Source organism: Pocillopora damicornis, chromosome 7 (genome assembly GCF_964200805.1).
Source record: "Pocillopora damicornis chromosome 7, jaPocDami1.2, whole genome shotgun sequence".
NCBI classification, from domain to species: Eukaryota; Metazoa; Cnidaria; class Anthozoa; order Scleractinia; family Pocilloporidae; genus Pocillopora; species Pocillopora damicornis.
The window spans coordinates 6,629,285-6,651,408 of record NC_142676.1 but is presented as its reverse complement, the minus strand read 5'-3'; the positions used below and the strand labels follow the sequence as shown (position 1 = coordinate 6,651,408).

The 22,124-nt window shown below is 37.0% G+C and overlaps 2 protein-coding genes across 9 annotated transcripts in view; one reads left to right on the top strand and one right to left on the bottom strand.

Moving 5' to 3' along the window:
- Positions 1 to 21,414, bottom strand: part of LOC149042281 (uncharacterized) — a 44,529-nt gene extending 23,115 nt beyond the window's left edge. Inside the window, exons 1-9 of one of the 2 annotated variants that reach the window (XM_089212782.1) lie at positions 20,681 to 21,414; positions 19,583 to 19,647; positions 17,121 to 17,189; positions 16,695 to 16,760; positions 15,724 to 15,885; positions 14,327 to 14,404; positions 13,819 to 13,886; positions 10,243 to 12,915; positions 9,039 to 9,927 (exon numbers count right to left, since the gene is read on the bottom strand). In XM_089212782.1, coding sequence (XP_089068908.1) covers positions 10,255 to 12,915; positions 13,819 to 13,886; positions 14,327 to 14,404; positions 15,724 to 15,885; positions 16,695 to 16,760; positions 17,121 to 17,187 — 3,102 coding nt within the window. In that variant the 5' untranslated portion in view covers positions 17,188 to 17,189; positions 19,583 to 19,647; positions 20,681 to 21,414 and the 3' untranslated portion in view covers positions 9,039 to 9,927; positions 10,243 to 10,254. Of the gene's footprint in view, positions 1 to 9,038; positions 9,928 to 10,242; positions 12,916 to 13,818; positions 13,887 to 14,326; positions 14,405 to 15,723; positions 15,886 to 16,694; positions 16,761 to 17,120; positions 17,190 to 19,582; positions 19,648 to 20,680 lie in introns of those variants that run through there. The other variant, XM_089212783.1, reaches the window with a different exon arrangement.
- Positions 689 to 8,438, top strand: LOC149042282 (peptidyl-prolyl cis-trans isomerase FKBP2-like). Of its 7 annotated transcripts, XR_016188555.1 has the most exons (7): positions 689 to 924; positions 1,414 to 1,533; positions 2,500 to 2,553; positions 5,210 to 5,300; positions 5,862 to 6,995; positions 7,249 to 7,284; positions 8,270 to 8,438. XR_016188555.1 is itself a non-coding variant. In XM_089212803.1 (6 exons), the coding sequence occupies exons 1-6, from the start codon at positions 4,967 to 4,969 to the stop codon at positions 8,329 to 8,331; spliced, it is 300 nt and encodes a 99-aa protein (XP_089068929.1). In that variant the 5' UTR covers positions 4,642 to 4,966; the 3' UTR covers positions 8,332 to 8,438. The 7 variants fall into 7 exon arrangements, 1 of the variants encoding a protein (XP_089068929.1); XR_016188558.1 differs by lacking the exons at positions 689 to 924; positions 1,414 to 1,533 and having other exon boundaries at positions 1,551 to 2,553; positions 5,862 to 5,883; positions 6,291 to 6,995; XR_016188554.1 differs by lacking the exons at positions 689 to 924; positions 1,414 to 1,533 and adding an exon at positions 1,554 to 2,379.
- Positions 21,415 to 22,124: the final 710 nt, after the last annotated feature.

Sequence of the window (22,124 nt, the reverse complement as noted above, 5' to 3'; positions counted from 1 at the left end):
GGGGTCACAGAGTCTACGTGGGAATTCGCGACCCCAATGACCACAGGCGGCCCAAGCTCACGTCTCGAGAAAAAGCCAACGATGAATTCATGAACGCGTCACGCGTTGTGTGACTCGGTGTTAAGTTACGGGAGGAACCGTTGAAAATTTAAACACGTTATAAGGCATAGTATGGGGAACGACATATGGTCGATTTACAACGATAAATATTTCGAAATCTGAATATTTTACACGTAAAATCAATAAAAACTTACTCATGCCCTGTGTATCCGTCGTAGTTTCTAGCGATTTCTGCTGTTTTAAGCTTGCTTTACCATCACTGTTATGACATGGATAACAGTGATGGTAAAGCAAGCTTAAAACAGCAGAAATCGCTAGAAACTTCGACGGATACACAGGGCATGAGTAAGTTTTTATTGATTTTACGTGTAAAATATTCAGATTTCGAAATATTTATCGTTATAAATCGACCATATGTCGTTCCCCATACTATGCCTTATAACGTGTTCAAATTTTCAACGGTTCCTCCCGTAACTTAACACCGAGTCACACAACGCGTGACGCGTTCATGAATTCATCGTTGGCTTTTTCTCGAGACGTGAGCTTGGGCCGCCTATGCAATGACAAGTCCTAATCGATCCACGTGATCATGCCCGTGATCGGAAACAAAGAAGACTCCATTTGGCGCTCATCTTTGAATGTACTTTTCATCCGTTGATCGCTTTTCTCAACTGTTTTGCTTTATATAACATTTCTAAAGATAGCTTTTATTGTGGTTCAATGGGAAAACGAGAATAGCGTGAGTGTTGTAAAAGAAAAGAAAGTCGTTGGCGCCGTGGAGTTAAAAGACAACAGTTGACATATTGACTGGTACAAACAAGGACCGAGTGGCCATCTGTAAAGCTACGATTTTGAAAGTTTGTGGTGAGTAAAAATTGCGATATTCGTTACGTGATTAAAATCTTATAAAAGAATAAATGTAGCGGGTTGAATTAAGCTTACATAACGCTCGGCGCAACTGAAACTAGAATAATTCTGAGAATCGAATCGGTCATTTGCATGCCGCAGTTTCTTAAGCTTGTGAATTACAATGAAATAAACCTATCTGTAAGGTTTCAAGATTCCTTTAGTCACGTTTGGGAACATTCAAGATTCATAATAGGAACTGTTATTAAACAAACCTTAGTACATAAAGAAGCCCTCCTTGGTAAAAACAAAATAATGTATTCAGCCCTTTTTTAGTAAAATCCATGAGAGAGATGTACTAACTCCAATATAAAAGTCACTCAATAACAACAGAGATTTCTCAATTTGAGAATCCAATGAATGCCCTTTTCCTCATAGCCATCTTAAAAGCCTGGTCTGAGCTTTAAATATACATATTTTAATACATTATTTTTTTTTCAAATTCAGATGTCAAGGAATCCAGATACAAAATGGTCAAGGTTCTTGTAGACAACCTCATTCAAGGCCAACTCATTGTGAGCCCAGGAAAAAAAAACACAAACAGTACAAACAGCAGCTAAGTTTTCAGTTTAGGATAACTTCATTCTAATTTATTGTTACAGTTACAACAAGATTTTAATCAAAAAATCAATTTTATTTGTCTGTAATTAACCCCTTCACTCCCAAGAGTGCTTGGTTTTCAAATATAACTTAAGATATTGTATTTTATGGAAAAGAATCAACAGATTTTATTCACAATTTGTGTCAAACCAAATTTAATGATTGATTAGATCTATTTTATATGAATAGCTGTAATTGAGGATTAATCCGTATTAAGTTTTCAAGAAAAGAAAAATAAATCAAATTCCATCCTAATATTACCACACATTGATGTTAATAATTAATCAAAAATATTTTACATGAAAGCCTTAATTAAGCTTCTAAATAAATTTCATTAAATACTTGAACTCTAGCTGGGTTTTTTTAATTTAAAGTATTTATTTTATATCATTAGCCTCAAATTTTTGCTTAAAATTCCCAGTAATTCTTAAACATTCCTAAAAATTCCCAAAAATTCCCAGAAATTCCTAGGAATTTTTTAGATTTACAGCTTTTCAGGGAAAGTCATTGGTTCTCTGAGTTGCAATTCCTAGGAATTCCTAGGAATTCCAAGTCCTGTTGGCTTTAAACTTGGAATTTCTGGGAATTTCTAGGAATTTCTAGGTTTTTAGAACCAGAGTTGTTATGGTTGGGAATTCCCAGGAATTCCTAGGAATTCCCAGTCCGAATTTACCGTGAAAATTCACATCTTTATTCCTAGGAATTCCTGGGAATAAACTCCTAGGAATTCCTAGGAATTCCAAAAGCCATTTCGCAAGGGATTGCCTTTTAAAGATACCTGTTAAAGCTGTATTCAGAAGCAAAGACACGTAGGTAGTATACTTCTGCCTTATTTTTATATTAAGGGATTTCTTTTTATGTAACATATATCCATTTCTTTAATTTCCTCCTTAACCTGCCTGCAAATAATTAAATTTTATGTTTTAATTCAAGTGTGAGAAGATAAAACAGAAGTGTTGCAGAGTTCTCCTTTCAGACTGAATTCAGGTGAGAACATCAGTAAACTAGTAGATGTCATATGCTTCTCCTGAATCTTATTGCTCTGTGTTTTTTTTTACAAAGGGTCTTTTATATCTTTGTGTGCCAGCTAATGAGTAAAATCTCGTTGAATAGATAATAAATAAATCCATCTTAAAGTTTTTGGCATTTACTATTTTAAAATTCATAAATGGAATTCTCTTTTAACCCATGTAAAGAGATATTACACATTTCTTAAACTAAAATCTGAATCATGAAGTCAACTTAACTTTAATGAGTTTGAAACTTCATTGTAAATAAGAACACTTTACTGGAGTATGTTACATTTAGTTGCTGCCTTTCTGGTGCATATGATTACATAATCCTTTAACTCTGAAGATCTCATCAGTAATTCTCCTTACTGTCTGCCAAACAATTTATGTGCTATTAGGTTGGAGGATTTGGAATTGGATCAACCAATTATCCCCTAATTGATATTTTTCCTTATTCTCATTACTTGTCTGTTTGATAATGTACTGATGGTGCAAGGAGAAATTCTCTCTAGATCACCAGTGAGACTAAAAGGGTTAAAATAGGGGAATTCATTATATTGTAATGATTAAAATTGTTCAAAATGTAGCAAAAAAAAGAATGTTATATTATGTTTCATTTCTCCCTGCTCTCAATATAGTGGAAAAACCTGTTGCTGGTTGCTTATGGCTTTAATTGAAGATAAAGAAGTTTTCAAAGCTGATAGAAATAAGCTGTTTGCAAGTAATGAAAAGCAAACTGACAATCATACCTCAATGCTTGACATGCTTCTCTCAAATATGTCAGTTGTGTGTATCTACTATTGAAGTGGTGTCTTTCTTGTGCTGTGGTTCATGAGCCGTCACCTCTCATCAAGTCCAGCTTTGTTCACCCCCATTGCACTTGCCTTAAACCAACATCTACCAGAATCCTTTAAATAGTTGATACTAAGATAGGAAAGGGCCCTGGTGGTCAGCATTGAGTTTGGTCTTTTCTCATGATAAATTTTGTAAACAAATACGGGGTTTCTCTCATTGAAAAGCCAGTACTTCTGACAGGTTCTTTGTGATTGGACAAAACGTTTTCTCCACAGGTGAAAATGTCATTTCTCTGATTTGATTGGCTGTAAACAGCTGTGAATGGCAAAAATATTTGACAGATCATAATACTTACTTAATGACTGAGTGGGAAGTCCGTGCATCATGATTGAGAGCCAATATTTTCCATCCGATGAGTACGGGAAAGAGCCAGTTTGAATGTGTCTCAAAAGGATAATTTTTAGAATATCCTCTCAAAAATCCCACTCAAAACTTACTTTTGTCTCCTTGGAGTCCCCTAAAATCTTGCATGGTTGTAGGTCAGTGTACACGCATTAGGAACCAAGGAAGGTTCACACATTACTGTTACATTACATGCAATAATAAGATACATGAACAAGTTACTCAGTTGCGATTGGTTGAGGTAAATGCAGCCTATAGGTGATTCAATGCAGAAGAGGGTTAATTCGGTGCAAAGAAGTAACAAAGCAGACTAAACAATTCCTTGAAATGTTTAGCCAGACTTTGAATTTTTTTGCGCCTTAAAGATGGGAAAATACCATTGCATATTATTGTTTTGATTGTATGTGGTTGTTTTTACCAAACGTACAATGTCATTTGCAGGCTTTGAATAAATTATTTTTGCACTTGATGTGCATGCTTTGCTTCTGCATAATTATCATAAGCTTTCTTGTATTTTTTCATGTATATTATTAATATGTAATCACAATTTTTCTCCTGCAGTTTGGAATAAATAAGCATGAGTAAATTTTTTTCAAAGACCACAGACACATGGTTTAAATGTTGTAAAAGGGTTAAGATTCCCTCTGCTATGCTTCAGCACGTTGATAATTTTGTTTCAAGAAAACATTTTGTTACGCTGTAAACGATCATGTCTTAGATTGGTCAAAAAACTGACAGGTGAATTCATACGTGTAAATGAACTTTATTTTCTGATTGAATACAAAATTCTCTGAGGGATTTGTTTGCTGACGTCATGAGCGTGCACAATAGGAATATGAAGCAAACTCATTGATCAGACAAATTTACTAGCTATGTTGTAAAATGAATTAATAGTATGACAGTGAGGAAGGGAAATTCACTTTTTCATGTTGGTTTGATTCTTGGCTGGTTTAAAAGGCCCAGTGCGATAAACTATATACCAGGCATAAATTGACTTCACTAATTTAACAGCAGTATGTTTCACTTAATTTTCAACAGTGTCACACTTAATTTTGTGAACTTTTACTCCTTTTTTTTGTGGAATAGACTTCTGTCAAACATGCATAACAGAGAGGGTCTTGTTTCTGCTTGCATGGTTCATTTACAGGGTATTTAAAGATATTTATCAAAGACGAGGGAAATAATTTAATGCAATGTTTCCTCCTCAACTCCTTGTGAGAAAATGGTTTCCTCAGGTAACATGACTTGTAAACCATTTATAATGAAGAAATTGAACTCAATCAGCTGATACAGAATTTTTAAAATTTTTTCCATTCATAACCCAAAATTAGTTAATTTGAATTAGCTGCAAGAGAAAGGTAACAACTTGAAAAGGTTTCCTTCAAACTTGAGTTGTGTTGATTTTTTCTGTGTGTTTAAATTTATTTGATTTTTAGGGTACTCTGAGGGACGGGACACAATTTGACAGCAGTATCCCTCGAGGAGAACCATTCCTGTTTACATTAGGAGTGGGACAAGTTATCAAAGGTGGATACTTGTGATATAGCATGCATGACTATGTGCAAAACGGGCTGATATTTGTAGTTTGCCATGATATTATGCATTTAAGCAAGTGATTGCACTTTCTACCGGTTTACCAATTAATTGCCCCAGGTGGGAAGTGGGGAGAAGGCAAGAAACATTTGGACATCACAAGCTTATGGGGATCTATTACTTTAATTTATTAACAAGCATTGGGTTTAATGGTTTGATAAACTTTAGGTTTCAGAATGGTTATAGTTAACTTAGTTCCTCAAACATCTCATATGTTTTTTTTACCCAACTGTTTTATTTTATAGTCATTTGTTATAAGGCAGGGAAAATAAAGCAAATAGAGGAGTGGTTTGGGACAGGTCTTGTAATGTTCTTGTTGGATTACATTGTAAAATAACCAACTGTCCAAACAGCTGTGCAATTTCACATGATATTTGTACTCAATTTGTGCATTATTTGTACTCTCTGAGAGCAGTTGAATAATAATGTAAGATATTTGGTTATATTAGAAGTGTTTTTACTATTTAATAAGTCATGATTAAATTTTTGTTACAGGATGGGATCAAGGACTATTAAAGTAAGTTACAACTATAGACCATTCATCATTTGTTTTTAAGTCTTATTTATACACAATAAATTCCTCTCTCCACATTACTTACATTTTCAAACTACTTCCTCAAACTTTTCCAGAACTGTACCGAACTATACAAGAAAAGTAAACTGTGAAAAGCAAGCTTTTGAACCTTGTTGTTCCTTATCTTAATTTTGTTAAAGCTGGGGTGAATTTTGTAGTAAAAGTGCCAGTGCATATGAGTTATGGATAAGTGGCCTGGATTTAGTAGTCTGGTGTAAGAGAATTTCTGGCTAGTGATTCAATGTTCAGTGTGCAAGCATGAAGTGTCAAGCATAGTCCACACAACATGGCAGGTATAGATGTATTGGGGGTCTATAAAATTGACATTTTTTTGCTCTCTCTACTTATAGCTAAGGCTGAAGAGAACCTGAACAGTTACTAATAAACTGGCTTCAAACCATTCAGCAAATGTGGAACTAGCAGCAACATAAAATTATTTTTACCCTTGTGGTTTAACCTGTTCAATTACTTATGGACATTAAATTACAAAGCATGAAAACCAACCTCTTTGGAAGTCCTTTTTTCATGCAATCTTGAAAAGCATCAGTTGATTTGTTGACAACTTGAAATACAGTTATTGCAAAAATTTCAATAACTATGAAAAAAATGAAATATTTCTAGTCAGTAGAGTTGAGCCAAAGGGTTGTCATTTGATTTGGTATTGTTTTAGCCTACAAAGTATAATCTTGCACTGTTAAATGGGCACTTAATTAGTACAGCAACTAACAATGGCCAATGAAAAAGAGATTCAAGAGAATAGGGTGAGTTGGGAAGAGCTGAGGAGGAAAGGGAAGAAGAGGCAACAGTGACGTTCTCTTGTTATGATCATATGTGCCTAAGGGTATGATGAGGACAGGCTGACTGACATATGGTATAGTTCCTATAGTTCTTTTTGGTGTCCAGCTACCAGCTTTTCTGTTTTAACATTTTGCTGTTACTTACTCAAGGTATAAATAAACTTGTTGTTGTTATTGTTAATTAAAACTTTTTTTTTCGTGTTGTTTTTAGTATGTGTGAAGGAGAAAAGAGGAAACTTGTAATCCCATCAGACCTTGGTAAGTCCCTGCTCTGATATTTAAGTATATAATTTACCTCCAATGCAGTGAGTAAGAATTGTTGCCAGTAGATACTAGTAGGATTGATAATGGGGCAACTTACCTTGCTTGAAATGCAAGCTTATGTAGATATAATTTATCTGTTACATATGAGCAAGCTGAATTATGCAAGAATTCTACCAGTCATATTCTTATTAAAATAATTTTCAGCTGTTTTTGCTATACTAAGAGGAATTTTCTTTCTTTTGTGCAGGTTATGGGGACAGAGGAGCTCCCCCTAAGATCCCAGGTGAGTAAACAGCTTGTGGTCAACAGAGACAATGCTGAGTCAGAGCATTACATGAACACCAAAGATATTGATACCAACCTCTGAAATTGTGAAATCTGGAAAGATTTGATTTTGAAGCATGGCGTCAAAGCCACCCCACCCACTTCCCCCACAGATTTGTTCATCAACACTCTGCTAGTCTCTCCTCACAGCCTGCAAGTTTGCACATAATCTGACAAAAAAGGAAAAACCTCAAAACTACAACTATCTTATTTAAGGAATTATTTTGAAGTATTAATTGCTCATAATTCATATTGTCTCAGTACACTCTTAAACTATGTATTTAACCTAAGGTCACCAGAGAAATTTGAAGTAACCATGACAATGCAAAACACAGGGCAACAAACCAAGTGGTCTATGAGCAATTGTAAAGTGGCAAATAAAAATCCCTTACCACTTTGACCCCTAGAAGTTACCAGCAGCTAATATCTCCCTTTAGTATATACCACACAGGTGAATAGTACTTTTCACACGCACTGATTGGCTATTTGGAAGTGAATAACAAGTACTAATCACCTTCCAGCAGCTGATGACACAGCACGTCAAGAGTTTAATTTCTGACCATTTTTTGGTTTATTGAAAGAAACAAACTAAATGTTTGGTATCTGTGCGGTACCTGCTAAAACGATTATTTGCATCCACTTTAGTGAATAATTGTTAAATATATAATATCAGCCCTGAGTCAGACATTAAGGTCACAAGAATAAAGGAAATCACCAACTAAAGAAGCTCTTGATTGTTACACAAAATTTTTCCTTTTAACACCCTAGGAAATGTAGAGTGAACAGTGTGGAAAATACCCATACTGATGTTAGGCCAGTTAAGGTGTAAGGGGTTCTTTCCTTGTGGGATACATGAAGGGCTTCTTCAATCATATTCCGGCATGAACTTTTTTCCTCAAAACGCAACTTAAAATGAATGTACGCCAATTATTTTATCTTTTCAGGGGGCGCTACATTGGTATTTGAGGTTGAACTGTTGAAGATAGAGCGAAAAACAGAATTGTAATCAGATCTTGAACACCATATAGCGTGAAGGAAATCTTTTGATGTCAGAACTTTTTGAAAATAAAACTGTCTGTAAGAAAATCATAGAATACTTTCTGTTCATGTTAATTACGCTTCATGTTTATTTATTTTTTTATTTAGATTTTCGGGAAAGGACGGTTTTTGATTGACGAGAAAAGTGTTCTTTGATTTTGTGGGTAGAAAGTTATCGGTTTTGGGGCATATCTCTAGCACAGAATATGTCTCCGCATTTCAAACTTGAATTTCTCCCACGTGCTCCTCAAATAGACTTCCTGTTGACTTTTTTGAGTCATGGGTTTGGATTGCCATGAGTTTTCTTAAAGGAACCAATCACACCCGAAGACTTCCTACTACAAGTAATGAGAATTGGCGCATTCATTAAAGTGTGGTGTTGTCAAGTGCATTAACAAGCGTCTTTGCAAGCGTCTTGACCAGCGCCTTTACAACCGTGTACTGGAGGGGCTCCTAATGACCGTTCAATCTTAAAATATCCATTTAGCGTTAGAACCCCTAGCCGAGTCTACATGCAAAATTTGAGCCAAATCAGTGAACCTGCTTGTCCGACCAGCCTCTTGGTTTACAATTGGAAAATTCGCTTAAACAGAGTGTTCATGAACACTTTATAGCATTCAAACGCGTAGGAAAAATCTGCCGTAGTATCGGTAATACTAGGATTAAATACAGGTCTTAAAAAATTGTGCCATTTTAATTCCAACAAATCTGATGTTCTTGACACGAACTAATTATAACTAGGTCTAATTCCTCCAAAAGTTAATTAAAATTTCCATTGGACTGAAACTAAGATAATCGAACAATCAAACGACCAATTATTTTTCAAGTTCTATGGAAATCTTTACAAAAACATATGGCTTTAATAGCTTTATGTAAACCTTAATGCAAAAACCGATTGAAAAAATCTGATGTTCGTGACACAAAAACTAATTAAAACTAGAAAAAATTCCTCCAAAAGTTAATTGAAATTTCCATTCGACTGTAACTAAGCTAATTTAACAATCAAACGACCAATTATTTTTCAACGTCTATGGAAATATTTACACACGCATGTGGCTGCAATACTTTATATAAACCTTAAGGCAAAAACCGATTGAGAAAAAAAAATTGCAAAAACATTTTGGGAATACGTTTTCAAGGTGTTTCAACTTGAACGTAAATATAACACCTAAAACTTGTTTACAGATAACAACCTCGTTCATTTTAGATAAAAAAATGTGATGATGATTTCAATACATCACTAATTTAAAAAAATTACTTTTAAGCTAGTTCGAACAGTTCATTAAAAATAAAAAAATGCAAAGTCTTTTTTCTTCTGCGTGTCCAAAATCCTTATAGCTCATAAGAGCATTTAAGAGGTGGAGAATCAACTTTTGCAAAAACAGTGATCCATATGGGCTCTTGAAGGCTCTTTCGCTTCTCCTGCTCTCAGTAGAGGACTCTTACAGAGATTTTATAGGTAGCCTTGTGGTTTCTGCTCCAAATATGAACGCTAGCGGGCAACATTTTTACTTTCTTGGGTTCTGTCTTTTATATGATACAGCTCCAATTCTCACTGCCTTAACTGAAAAGTAAAAGAAATTATAATTCAGGGAGAATCGTTGAGATTATCTAAAATTTTTCATTCAGCCTTACGACATGAAACGATAAACTGCCCAACAATTATTATAGCAGAAAACTGTTTTTCACTCCTATCAAATTATCTAAGAAAAAGTCTGCCCACTCAATTTAAAAGCATTTCAATTTCTTCGGGAAAAAAAGAAACTCCCAAACTTTACACAGCAAGATAACAAAAAAAGCATTTGTGATCAAATATGTATCTCTAATTTAGATTTAAAGTTACTTTGCAATGCATAAATGTTATGAAAAGAATAATTACATGGATCAGCAACTAGATGTCGTTGAAATCAAGTGTGACGTCATCACCAATGAGTACAAATGGTGCCCAGTACTTCACCTCCTTGAAGGTTTCGGATTTTCTCAAACACTTCATGGCCTGATTGAGAGCTTCACTTGCCTTCTTGCCTTTAGCAAGTGCATCGTAGAAGAAACTCATGAACTCCAGGGTTCCTTCGTCTGCAATCGCCCATAGGGTTACCACAACAGCTCTAGCGCCAGCACCCAAGAATGCTCGGGCGACGCCAACCACACCCTCGGCCATGACCTCCCCACGAGCACTGTGACAACAGCTTAGAACAACCAGTCGCGCCCGCAGCCCAGCCTCCATGACATCTTTCGTCGTCAGTAGATAGTCCTTCTCTTGAGGTTGAGGGGTTTCTCTTGTGGTGTTTGGTGCCAGGATAACTTCACCAGTTTCCATTTTACCATGTGCTGCTATGTGTACTAGAGCCACTGATGAGAGTCGTTTTAACACTTCATCTTTTGTTGCCATTTCTCCAATGAGGGGGGAAATACTGAGGATTCGTCCAATCATCTCCGCCTCTTTCCTTGCTCCCGGAAGTTGTACCAACCGTCTTCCTTGATAGATGATCTCTTCAAAACATGGGTCGCCAACAAGCAATGCACCGCTCTTCAGGTGAAAGTCAGCTGGGCAATCATTGATTAGTTGTAAGGTCGTCAGGGACGGAAGCACGCGGATTCTGAATAAATCACTCAGATAAGTTGACTTCGAGTCCTCCAATGCTGCATAAGGCACAAGACAAAATGGTCCCTCAGGAACAACCGTAAGCTCGTTTCCTTCGATCAGATCAGCAATAGGAGTAACGATGATGTCATAAAGCTTCTGTAGAGCACTTAATTGCGAGTTCCTTACATCAATTTGAATCATATCATTCGCTGCTTCCTCCGCTTTCAGCGAGTCATGGGAAGGACTTTCGTATTTAACAGCATCTCTTGAATCGATCTCCTTCAAGGCAGTTCTGTTCAGTTGCTCGATGAAAAATTCCAGTTCCTCTTCATACTTATAATTGTTGACATGTACCTTTCTCAACTGGACATTATCGTCGCTAAAGAAAACCCAGTAGTAAACGCACGGTCCACTGATAGCTATGAAAACCGTACCTAATGGAACAAAACTCAGGGTAAGGAACGAGACGCTGTTCCTTGAAGAATATCGGGGCTGATATTTTGCTTCTAGCAGATCTTTTAGAGCTTGAGCACGTCCTTTTTCTGCGGCAAGAAGAGCGTTGACAAATTCATTTTGAATTAGTTTTATACGCCACAAGCCTGTGTATGCACTTTTATGCTGATTACGATAAGAAATCTTCCACTGATCGTTGAATCGCAGACCGGCCCTGATACTATCAAACCCCTCTACAGAAGAGTGAAAGCAGTCAGAAGCCCTCTTGAGATTTCCTTGGCACTCAAAATAACTTCCAAGAGAACAGAGTGAGGATGCCTCTCCGGCCTTGTCTCCCACTTCCTTCGCAATTTCTAGATGACGTTGATGGTAATCGATTGCTGTTCTGAACTGTCCCAGACGACCATAAGAGCAGCCGAGATTGCCATAACTGTTTCCCTCTCCGGCCTTGTCTCCCACTTCTTTAGCAATTTCTAGATCACGTTGATGGTAATCGATTGCTGTTTTGAACTGTCCTAGACTATCATAAGCGCAGCCGAGATTGCCATAACTCTTTCCCTCTCCGGCCTTGTCTCCCACTTCTTTAGCAATTTCTAGATCACGTTGATGGCAATCGATTGCTGTTTTGAACTGTCCTAGACCACGATAAGCGCAGCCGAGATTGCCATAACTCTTTCCCTCTCCGGCCTTGTCTCCCACTTCTTTAGCAATTTCTAGATGACGTTGATGGTAATCGATTGCTGTTTTGAACTGTCCTAGACCACGATAAGCGCAGCCGAGATTGGCATAACTATTTCCCTCTCCGGCCTTGTCTCCCACTTCTTTAGCAATTTCCAGATGACGTTGATGGTAATCGATTGCTGTTTTGAACTGTCCTAGACCAAGATAAGCGCAGCCGAGATTGGCATAACTGTTTCCCTCTCCGGCCTTGTCTCCCACTTCTTTAGCAATTTCTAGATGACGTTGATGGTAATCGATTGCTGTTTTGAACTGTCCTAGACTATCATAAGCGCAGCCGAGATTGGCATAACTGTTTCCCTCTCCAGCCTTGTCTCCCACTTCTTTAGCAATTTCTAGATGACGTTGATGGTAATCGATTGCTGTTTTGAACTGTCCTAGACCAAGATAAGCGCAGCCGAGATTGCCATAACTCTTTCCCTCTCCGGCCTTGTCTCCCACTTCTTTAGCAATTTCTAGATGACGTTGATGGTAATCGATTGCTGTTTTGAACTGTCCTAGACCAAGATAAGCGCAGCCGAGATTGCCATAACTCTTTCCCTCTCCGGCCTTGTCTCCCACTTCTTTAGCAATTTCTAGATGACGTTGATGGTAATCGATTGCTGCTTTGAACTGTCCTTGATTATAATGAGCTATTCCTAGAAGGTTACAACGGATTCCCTCTTCGGTCTTTTCTCTGTCTACTTTGGCATTTCTCATAATGCACTCGTGACTCTCTATTAATGTTTGAGATTTGCTCAGTAAGTGAAGCAGAGGTTTGTTATCCTTCTCAATCTTACATGGGTTAAGCATAAATAACTGATGAGTGGATGTAAACAAATTTCAATAAAAATAAAAATATTAGAGGTACAATTCTATAAGTTGAGACATTTCATGTTTGTGAATCGCTGAGAAAATAAGTATGTCAGTCAAATTCTAGAACCTTACATTTAAAATTTGCATTTTTACATTAACTGAAATGATACTGATTCTAATTTTGAAACAATGGCTGAAATATTTCCAGATTGTGAATCGAAAAAGCTTCAAGAATTTATAGAAAATGCAGCAAATGTAAACACCCAAAAAAAAGACCTTTATGTGGCCAACAGTTCGGACGACGTGGGCTGAAGAAAAACGGATCCGTCTGGATATTATGAGCTTCGAAGCCAGGGAAATTGATGTGAATCTGAAGAAGTTTTTATCTCAGAAAGAATGACGACTCGGACTATAAGTCAGACAGTTTGGGGTTAATGTCAGCGTCACTGGACGTTCTTTTAATGGAAGCTCGTGGTATTTTGCAGAATTTTGGAACATCGCTCTCGCGGTGTTTTTCTCAAACACCCCTAAAAAACATGCGCTATTCCCTAAACAAACCTTAGAAAAAGACATACCTGTCGAAAGTGGATTTCTTTTGACGATTTCCTATTTTAAATATTTTCTTACCAGAGTGAATATTAATATAAGTGTTAACAAGCTCACTAGGCGTAATCATTGTTTGGTTTGGGCGTCCTGCTGATATTCTTAGAGAGACACTGATGAGGGGCGTTCTGCGAATTAGATAAAATGCCCCTTCTGTCAAATGAAATGTTTTGGAATAACTGAAAATATTTTAGTTTCTTTTAACTGCTCAGCTTGGTGTTAGTGAAAACTGCTTGCATTTCTTTGCGTATAACGTTTGAAACACTCGTTAAAGGATACGGCCAATCCCATATGTAGCCAGCTCCTTGCTTCTTTGTACAAGCAAAGCTCCACGCAAGCACTGGCGGCTGAGAAGGTAATGACGTGAGGTATCTAATTAATTACTATCCATATCTAAAAGTAGCCAGAAAATCGTCTTACACCCCATTCGCATGAGCAAAACATTTTAAGTCAAACCGGGTTTAATTGAATGAAAACCAGAAAGAGAGGACTGAAAAACTGAATTTTTCATAGAATTCATACAATCGCTTATTTGCATTTTCAATATGTTATATGTGAAGTCGACTAACATCGGTTTATACTAATTCTATGAAGAAAAAATTTAAACTGTATTTAACAAAAACATTTATAGCTCGCTGACCTTAACTTGCACTTTTTATCTACTGAGCAAACATTCACGGGCCAGTTATTGTTGATACCCGAGGTACAGTCAGATGCCGTAATCCATACAATTCTCTTGAAGAAACCACAGAAAAGTGGTTTGATGAATTTTGACTGCAACACCCACCTTTCTTAATAGCTTTGATTAAATTGGGTTCCAACTGAACAGAAACTGTTGCATCATTGAGACATTCTTCGTAGTTTCCTAAGGAATTCAGGAACTAAGTGTCAGTCGTCATCACGTGCCAAATTAAGTATCCGTCTTTATACCTGTCCTAGACTTGGTCTTAGTTGAAACCAGGAGATAATCATTTTATCGGGTAAAATTGGGGGAGATAAGGTTCACATTTTGACCCAGATTTTTACTACGCGGGAATTTACCTACGACATTAAGAGAATGTGGTCAAACACCTTCGTTTTTCGCCTCTTGTCCTTTAGATATTTCAAACTTGGCAACTGAGTATGATCACAAGAAACTCACAGAGTTCATCTCAGGGCAATTCTCCTCATATTGATTTTTAGTTTGTGGTTTACTTATCAAAGAAGCAGCTCTACGCTTCCTTGGTATCATATTAGTCCATCGCTGGAGTTGCCTTCTCATGCTGAATAAGCCGACGCATACCCGAATTTCTTGAGTGCTGTATAACAAATTATTTCAATTCTCCTTAGGGAACGATGTGTTTCGGAAAAAGTATTGTTCTTTGCAACCTTGAAGACAATGAAAAAAAAAAATTACTCAGATCTGGGGATTTCGGTTTTTCTATAGCTTTTCTTCGCTTTAGACTATATTTAACCATATTTGATTGCTTTTCCGGGCATCTTTTGAGAGGATTCCTTGCTTTTTTCTCCATAAAATTCGTCTTTTAAAAAAGTGATTGATACTTAAGTTAGCAGATAGCCGAGCCATTACTTCGGTAGTCGAGTCAGCAGAATATGAGTCACAACCACTGGCGAGGGAGGACATGACGTCACGTAAGAGGATTACCATCTTGATTTAAGGATACGCACTTTTTGAGGGGTAACCACCATAAACTAAATTGTTCCGTTTTAGCTTGATTTAATCGTAAGCCGGCTGAGACGCAACAGTTCGAAATGGAAAATGTTATACTGAGTCAATTAGACGCGTAATTAATTTTAACCACAGAACGGATAAACCTCCGCACAACAACAGTCCTGAGATGTTAGTCTTCGAACCTGTGTGGGAATTTCGATATTCTTATTAGTTGCTTTGCAATTTATTTGGCAAGTATACTTTTCATAATTTACGGTTAGAATATCTCACAATTGCGATGAAACTTTGCAGGAGAATTTCATCCTAATGGAGAATTTCCACGTGTGCGATCGACATGAAATATTAAAGTTGCCAGTTTCATTTCAATATTCATGCGATAAAAGGATGCAAAAATGGCAGGGAAGACAGCAGGCGAGGATAAAATCCCGTTTAAAATGGGTGCAGAATGTACATTCATTAACTTCACGGAGTACATTCCATGAAGAATTTAGTAGTTTTAAAAAGACTCTTACCCAAATGGAAATGAGCTGCTGCTCTGTTGCTATAAAGCTTGGCGTTCAGCCGTATATCTTCGCAGTTCACTTGAAGACCTTCCGAGTAGGAGTTTATCGCGTTTTGATGTTCTTCCTGTCCGTATTCTTTGTTACCTTCCTCGAGGCATACTCTTGCTATATCTGAAAACACACCGGTTTAACATTAATGATTTCGTTTTAACAAGGTTTCGTTCTCATGTCGTTAGATCCCCTTTCTAATTCCTATCCTTTACAGGCCTTTCGTTCTTTTTGAACAGTCGGTTACTGTATACATGGGCCCGCCGACCATTAACCCTCACCCCACTGATATCTATAAGTTTTATAAACCGTTAACTCTAAGATGATGTTTTGAATCACTTCAAATGGTCTCCAGACCAATGAAATTCGGGAACTCTGGCCATATATGGTGTGGTGTGTTTGAAAGAACGCAGAACAGATAAAACTTTTTGCAAACGTTATTGTCCATTTGATTTCCACGATCAGTCTCCTCTCGACCTTATTTGCAAGTGTTTTATCTCAAATGTTTTTAAATTGTATCAGGATATATTTAGCAAGAGTAGTGATTCATAATTTATATTACAACTGCAAAAGTGCACGTGGTGTAAATGAGAAGCATTCTCGGCATTTTCTTTGATTTTGACTCAAATCTATCCCTGATACTGAGTATGATACTAATTTTTTCATTACATTTTTCTTTTATTTCTCGCGGTAATAGATTTAATGATGATTTTCATTCCATGTATATGTATACAATTGTACACCTCGCACCGACAGCTTGTTCGTGACCCACGCAAAAATAAAATTCAGTGTTTCTCTGGTGATAAAGTTTGAAATTCGAACATATAGTTTCTGTTTCAAAAGTTATTCACAGAATAGGTAAAAAAATTTAATAAAAATGTGCTTAGTTAAAAACCATACCGAGGCGTCTTTTAAAGAATCTAATTTCTCACCTCTTAATGGATCATTGTACACCTCCAGTTTGGTGTCATTTGATGTCACTTGACTTTCGTTTGTCCCTGAAATTCGATCATTTGATAAACATTATTACTATTGCCAGAGAAAACGCAAAAATATTAAAAATAAAACTTCATTAAAATGAATTATTATGCATAAAAATTCATCTATAGTCCATGCGAATTGCTCAAATTATGACGACCAAGTTTGAAAAGCGCTAGGTCAAAACTGGTGTTCAGTTCCTTTTTCCGTGATGTCATCGGCCATTTTGAATCTTTATGCGGATTACCGCTGTACCTCCAGTCCCAGACTTGCCACTCTTGATAATGCCCACTAAAGATGTACTTAACTATTCCATCACTAAACATCACAACCGCTTCAAAATGACCATGTAGCAGTGTTTTTCTAAGGCTCTCTCACACCTATGACCCGAATCTCATTGTTCAAATCCAGTCCTTCTCCCGTTGTCGGAAGTTTACTCTCCGCCATAGCTGGAAATAAAATAGAATAGAATTTTACTGCGCTTGAAAACATCCTCACGAAACAAAAAAGGATACTAAAATGAAAATAATACAAAAAGAAAGGCGGAGACCAACTTGTCTCTGATACTTAGATAAAACGAAAGAGTGAGAATTTCAAAGTTTTCTCCCTCGTGCTGTTGTGATGGGATTTTGGTAAAAAAATTCCCCACTCTCCGGATACGGACAGCAGTGTAATGCCTGTGGGTTTCCCGTGAAACGAGATTGTTGAATCTTCGAGTTGTACGGCGCATTTTACAAACCCAAAACGCAGTCAAGGGTTTGCACAACTGTCACGAGTTCTCTTCCAAAATCCCGCAGCCTATTATGCAAAGACACGCGTTTACATACGATCATCTAAACATAACTATCAACTAATTAGAGCGAGAGTAAGATTTCATTTGGTTTACGTATTTTCTAGCGAATTTTCTATAGCTCTCGTGAATCATAGTTATCAGTGCGTTTTTCCAAAGTGTGAAAAGGGCTCCAGCGAATAATATATTCCACAAATATTCTTCTGAAGAGAGCTAAGTAATCATGAATGACCGGAAGCCACTAACCCGTGACAAAATGTGTTTTGAGAAAAGTCTTCCTTTTTCATTTGTAATTTATTATAATCCAGAATTTTCTGAATAAGATGGTATTTTAGCAGCTGTATATTTATCTTTGCATCGGCCTTCTGGCTATCGAGAACAATATTCTGCTTACGCATCAAAAGTAAGTGGAGAACCAAGTGCTGGTTCTCGCATCTTGTAGGCCATCGAGAGACTTTGTTGCCAGATTATAGGAGCATTTGAAGCCGAAATAAAACTGGAAAAACCGTCAGATATCACAAAACTATGGAGAAATTAAAAAATATCTGTAAATGTATTGCTGACATAAAATAATCTGTTGCTGTTTAATTTTAAAGGGAATATAAGTAAATTTCTCTTGTTAGACAGGCGTGGTATTCTCCGCGTTGTTCGGAGCAGGATTCTATGCAACCATTAGCATTTTCAGAGCCTAAATGTTTACCTGCCGAAGTAAACACATGAGCTCATGTAGTTCGTCATTGCGCAGAGAGAATTCCCGCCAAAACCGAATTCCGACCAAACCGCGAAATACGACAAATCACCTTTTGGATGAGTAGTTTAAATTGTTGAAGAAAAAATTAATAGTAATTTTTGAGGAGGTCGAACGATGTTTGCAAAGCTTCCAAAAAAATAAATAAATAAATAAATGGTAACGCTGGCGAAGTTTCATTTTCATGCATGATCAAGAATTCGTAATAATTAAAATTTTTGGGGTGAAAGTTTTCATTTTTATGTCACCTCGCTCTTTATCACGTTACCCCAATTTCCCGTCTTTTTTTTGTTATTTTCATGTGGTGTAACCCACGAGCGAACAAGATTAAGGCGAATCCAGCTATGTTCTGATCAGCTACCTGAGAGGGTGTGATGTGCTCTCTCAGGATTTCCCACATTGAAGTCGAAAAAAAGAAATGATGTGCTTGTAGCCGGTTCATCACTTTGTAATTTCTTAACCAGACATTTTTTTGTTTCACAAACATAAAACGTTTTCCGGAAGTTTTAAATACAAAGGCGCCACGAATATATCTCCTTGTAAGTCAAAATAAAGAAAACTATAACGAGTCCCGCAGATTCATTCATTTTGGTAACCTCTTGGTTTATATAAATAATTTTTCTGTATAATATATCCCTCATTGACGAAACCATCGTCTCGGTCCTTAACAATCCTGAGAAGGAACTTGGCCGGATTTACGCCTTCTTAAGCTCATGATCAAGCATGTCCAGTTGCGGGGTATTACGTGTCATAATTAACAATTATTCGCCGCAGGCTCAGTGAATATTGTGGAGTTTATATGAAATAATTCATATTTGTACTGCGGTTATAGATGAAAGTGGAAATGTGATCATCGCAGTAAATTTTCCAATTTAAGCAATTGGAAAGAAGAAGCCTGAAAAAAATCAGGGCTTCAACGGGATTCGAACCCGTGACCTCCGCGATACCGGTGCGATGCTCTACCAACTGAGCTATGAAGCCACACATTGGGAGCGAGGTCAATTTATTGAGTTCATATCTTCCCGTGCACGGGAAGATATGAACTCAATAAATTGACCTCGCTCCCAATGTGTGGCTTCATAGCTCAGTTGGTAGAGCATCGCACCGGTATCGCGGAGGTCACGGGTTCGAATCCCGTTGAAGCCCTGATTTTTTTCAGGCTTCTTCTTTCCAATTGCTTAAATTGGAAAATTTACTGCGATGATCACATTTCCACTTTCAGTGAATATTGTTGAATAATCCCTGAGACTAATCATCGAAACAATTACACTATAGTAATTCATAATATGAAAACTGTTTAGTACCTGTTAAATCGCCATCCTCTGAATCGGTTTATCCTCCAAAAGTTGTCATTATTATTTCTATATGCCTGAAAATATCAAGAATAATACGTTAAGCTTTACTAAAATTTCGATGGAACCATGAAAGATTTCATATTAACGAGCAATAGATCAGTCTATAATCCCTTGTCACGAGTAAATAACAAATCTCTTCAAATTTCCAGTTTAGATATTAAAATTGCTCTTCTACTTCATTAAAGTTCTCGAGCTCGTCTTTTTCTTTGTTTTTGTTCTTTCTCTTGAATTATGTGTATATTTTTAATGTTTCTGTATTCCTATTACTTCATCCTGCGATTTAGGCTCAGTTATATTTCTTTCAATGGAGGACACAGGCCATCCGCAATCAAAATCTATTTTTCAATTCTCCTGAGCAGGACAGTTTCTGCCATATAAAACTGAATTGACAGGGATGAAGACAACCTACGAGTTATACTGTTATTGTGCCAGGAGCACAAGCGGTGCACATAACACTGGAATCAGCCATGCTGTACTTTCATAAATCTCTCTTGGGCAGATAAATAAGCTACCTCAATGTTTATTATGTTTATCTTAGTGTCAGCATTGAGAAATAATTCCTTCATCGAATTCAAACTTATAAAGAGAGAAGAGAAGTTTTTTTCTCAGGGTCGAATAAAGAAAAATCTTTTTATCCGTCACGGATAAGAAATTAAGAGAATCTAAGCATCTTCGAGGATTCAATCTCTAAACCCGTAGATCTCGATGTTTTTAATTTCTTCATTTGACGATGGAGCTTGAACTTTACTCTCTTTCTTAATCCACTTTCAGACATGACGTTCTCGACAATTCAGATGCCAGGAGAATGCGGGAAGTTTTGTCAAATACGAACCCAGCGTATGTCTTGACTCACTAACGAGGTCTTTTGTAGCTTTGGACTTGAGCTTTAGATCATAAAATTTGAATGTCGAGGTTCGAATCCTCGAGGGAAGCTAGATATTTTTCTTTCTCCCTCGCTTACGACGAATTAGTGTCATATTTCTCCGATTCTTTCATCTTAAGTTTAAATTTTTTTCATGTGTATTTAGTCATTAATCCAGTACTCACCTGCAACTCTTGTGAAATTGTGATTTTCCCCGCAAGCGTATAACAAAACGGTATACTTGGTAACACGAGCAGTTTCGAAGAAGCTGAATACAATTACGAGCTTATTAAACTGAAAACAAAAAATGGTGTATCATTTGTTAAATTTGTAAGTCACGAATCTATTTTTTGGTCCTGCATTCTATTTTACTTTTCAATCGTCATGCTGGAACTGGATGTCAAATAAATCTTCAGCTTTTTCATTTTCGTGTTAAGGAGCGGAGTAGGTCACAAATATAAATGTAACGCTGAGTCTAACTTCCCAGCAGCCACGCACAGTCTCATTGACTAAATGTTGGGTAGTCAGGAATTTTTACAGAAATTCTACTGAGAGGTTCTTTCAAACTTCTTAATAGTGTTGGATGCTTGTTAAGAAATTTCATATGAATTCAAAGTTTAGTAAGTTTTTTGGTTGACGAGTTATTGCCTAGTGTCATGTAAAGAGCGTTTGATCCGATCATGAAGTCATTTCCCATGCACCCGTTTCCTGTCACGCTCTCGTCGCCTTCGCGGTCACACAACAAGCAAGAGCTGGCACTAATTAGTGTTAAGAATTACTAACAGAAATATAATTCCTTGAGTGAAGCTTAAGCGTACAACATGGCGTTTATAGATTAAATTTGGACTGACCAAAAATCACTGTAAATTTTTCAGGTGCACCTGATGGCCGGCAAACTTGAAACTCACCTGACAAAGAAACTAAAACCTCGTCCTAGCTTGAACTTATCTAACACTTTAAAAACATAACAAAAAATTTTCTTTTATATCGATAATAAAAAATTTATTAAAGAGACTACATTTTTATTTCAGTCGAAGAATTCAACCCCAACGGATTTATTTGCGACTTCTATCACTGCTCGTGTCATTAGAGAAAATCGGGAGCAAATTTCCTTATTGATTAGCGCTGGTGCACACACAGAGTCATTTGCAACTCACCTTGGGATAAAGTGGTGGCTGGGATGCATGCGGGCACTGGCCTTGACGTTAAGCCCTCAGCACTCCCTTTGGGAAAGCTGGCTTAGGGGCGGGCCATACCCACCTTCATAAACAGTAATGCCACCACAAGATAGCTATACCCTTAAAGACGGTTATGTAAAAATTTCAAAATTTGCTTCTCAGCAACTGCTGCATCAAATTTAAATAAACAAAGATAGAAGACCTCTTTGGAATAGATACACTGAAGACACTACTGCAACTTTGAATCTGTTGAATTATGCAATTCTTATTAGTCAGCCTGTTATTAGAGTATTTTGTATATGGTTGGGTTCGAACAGAGTAAGAAAGAAGTTGGAAAGAAGGTTTATTCCCCAACTACAATGCTTTGTATCTCCAAGACACTTCGTTGATCAAAACTTTCTTCACGGCTATCGGCGTTTTAACTCGCTGAACAGGAGTTAAAATCAAAATC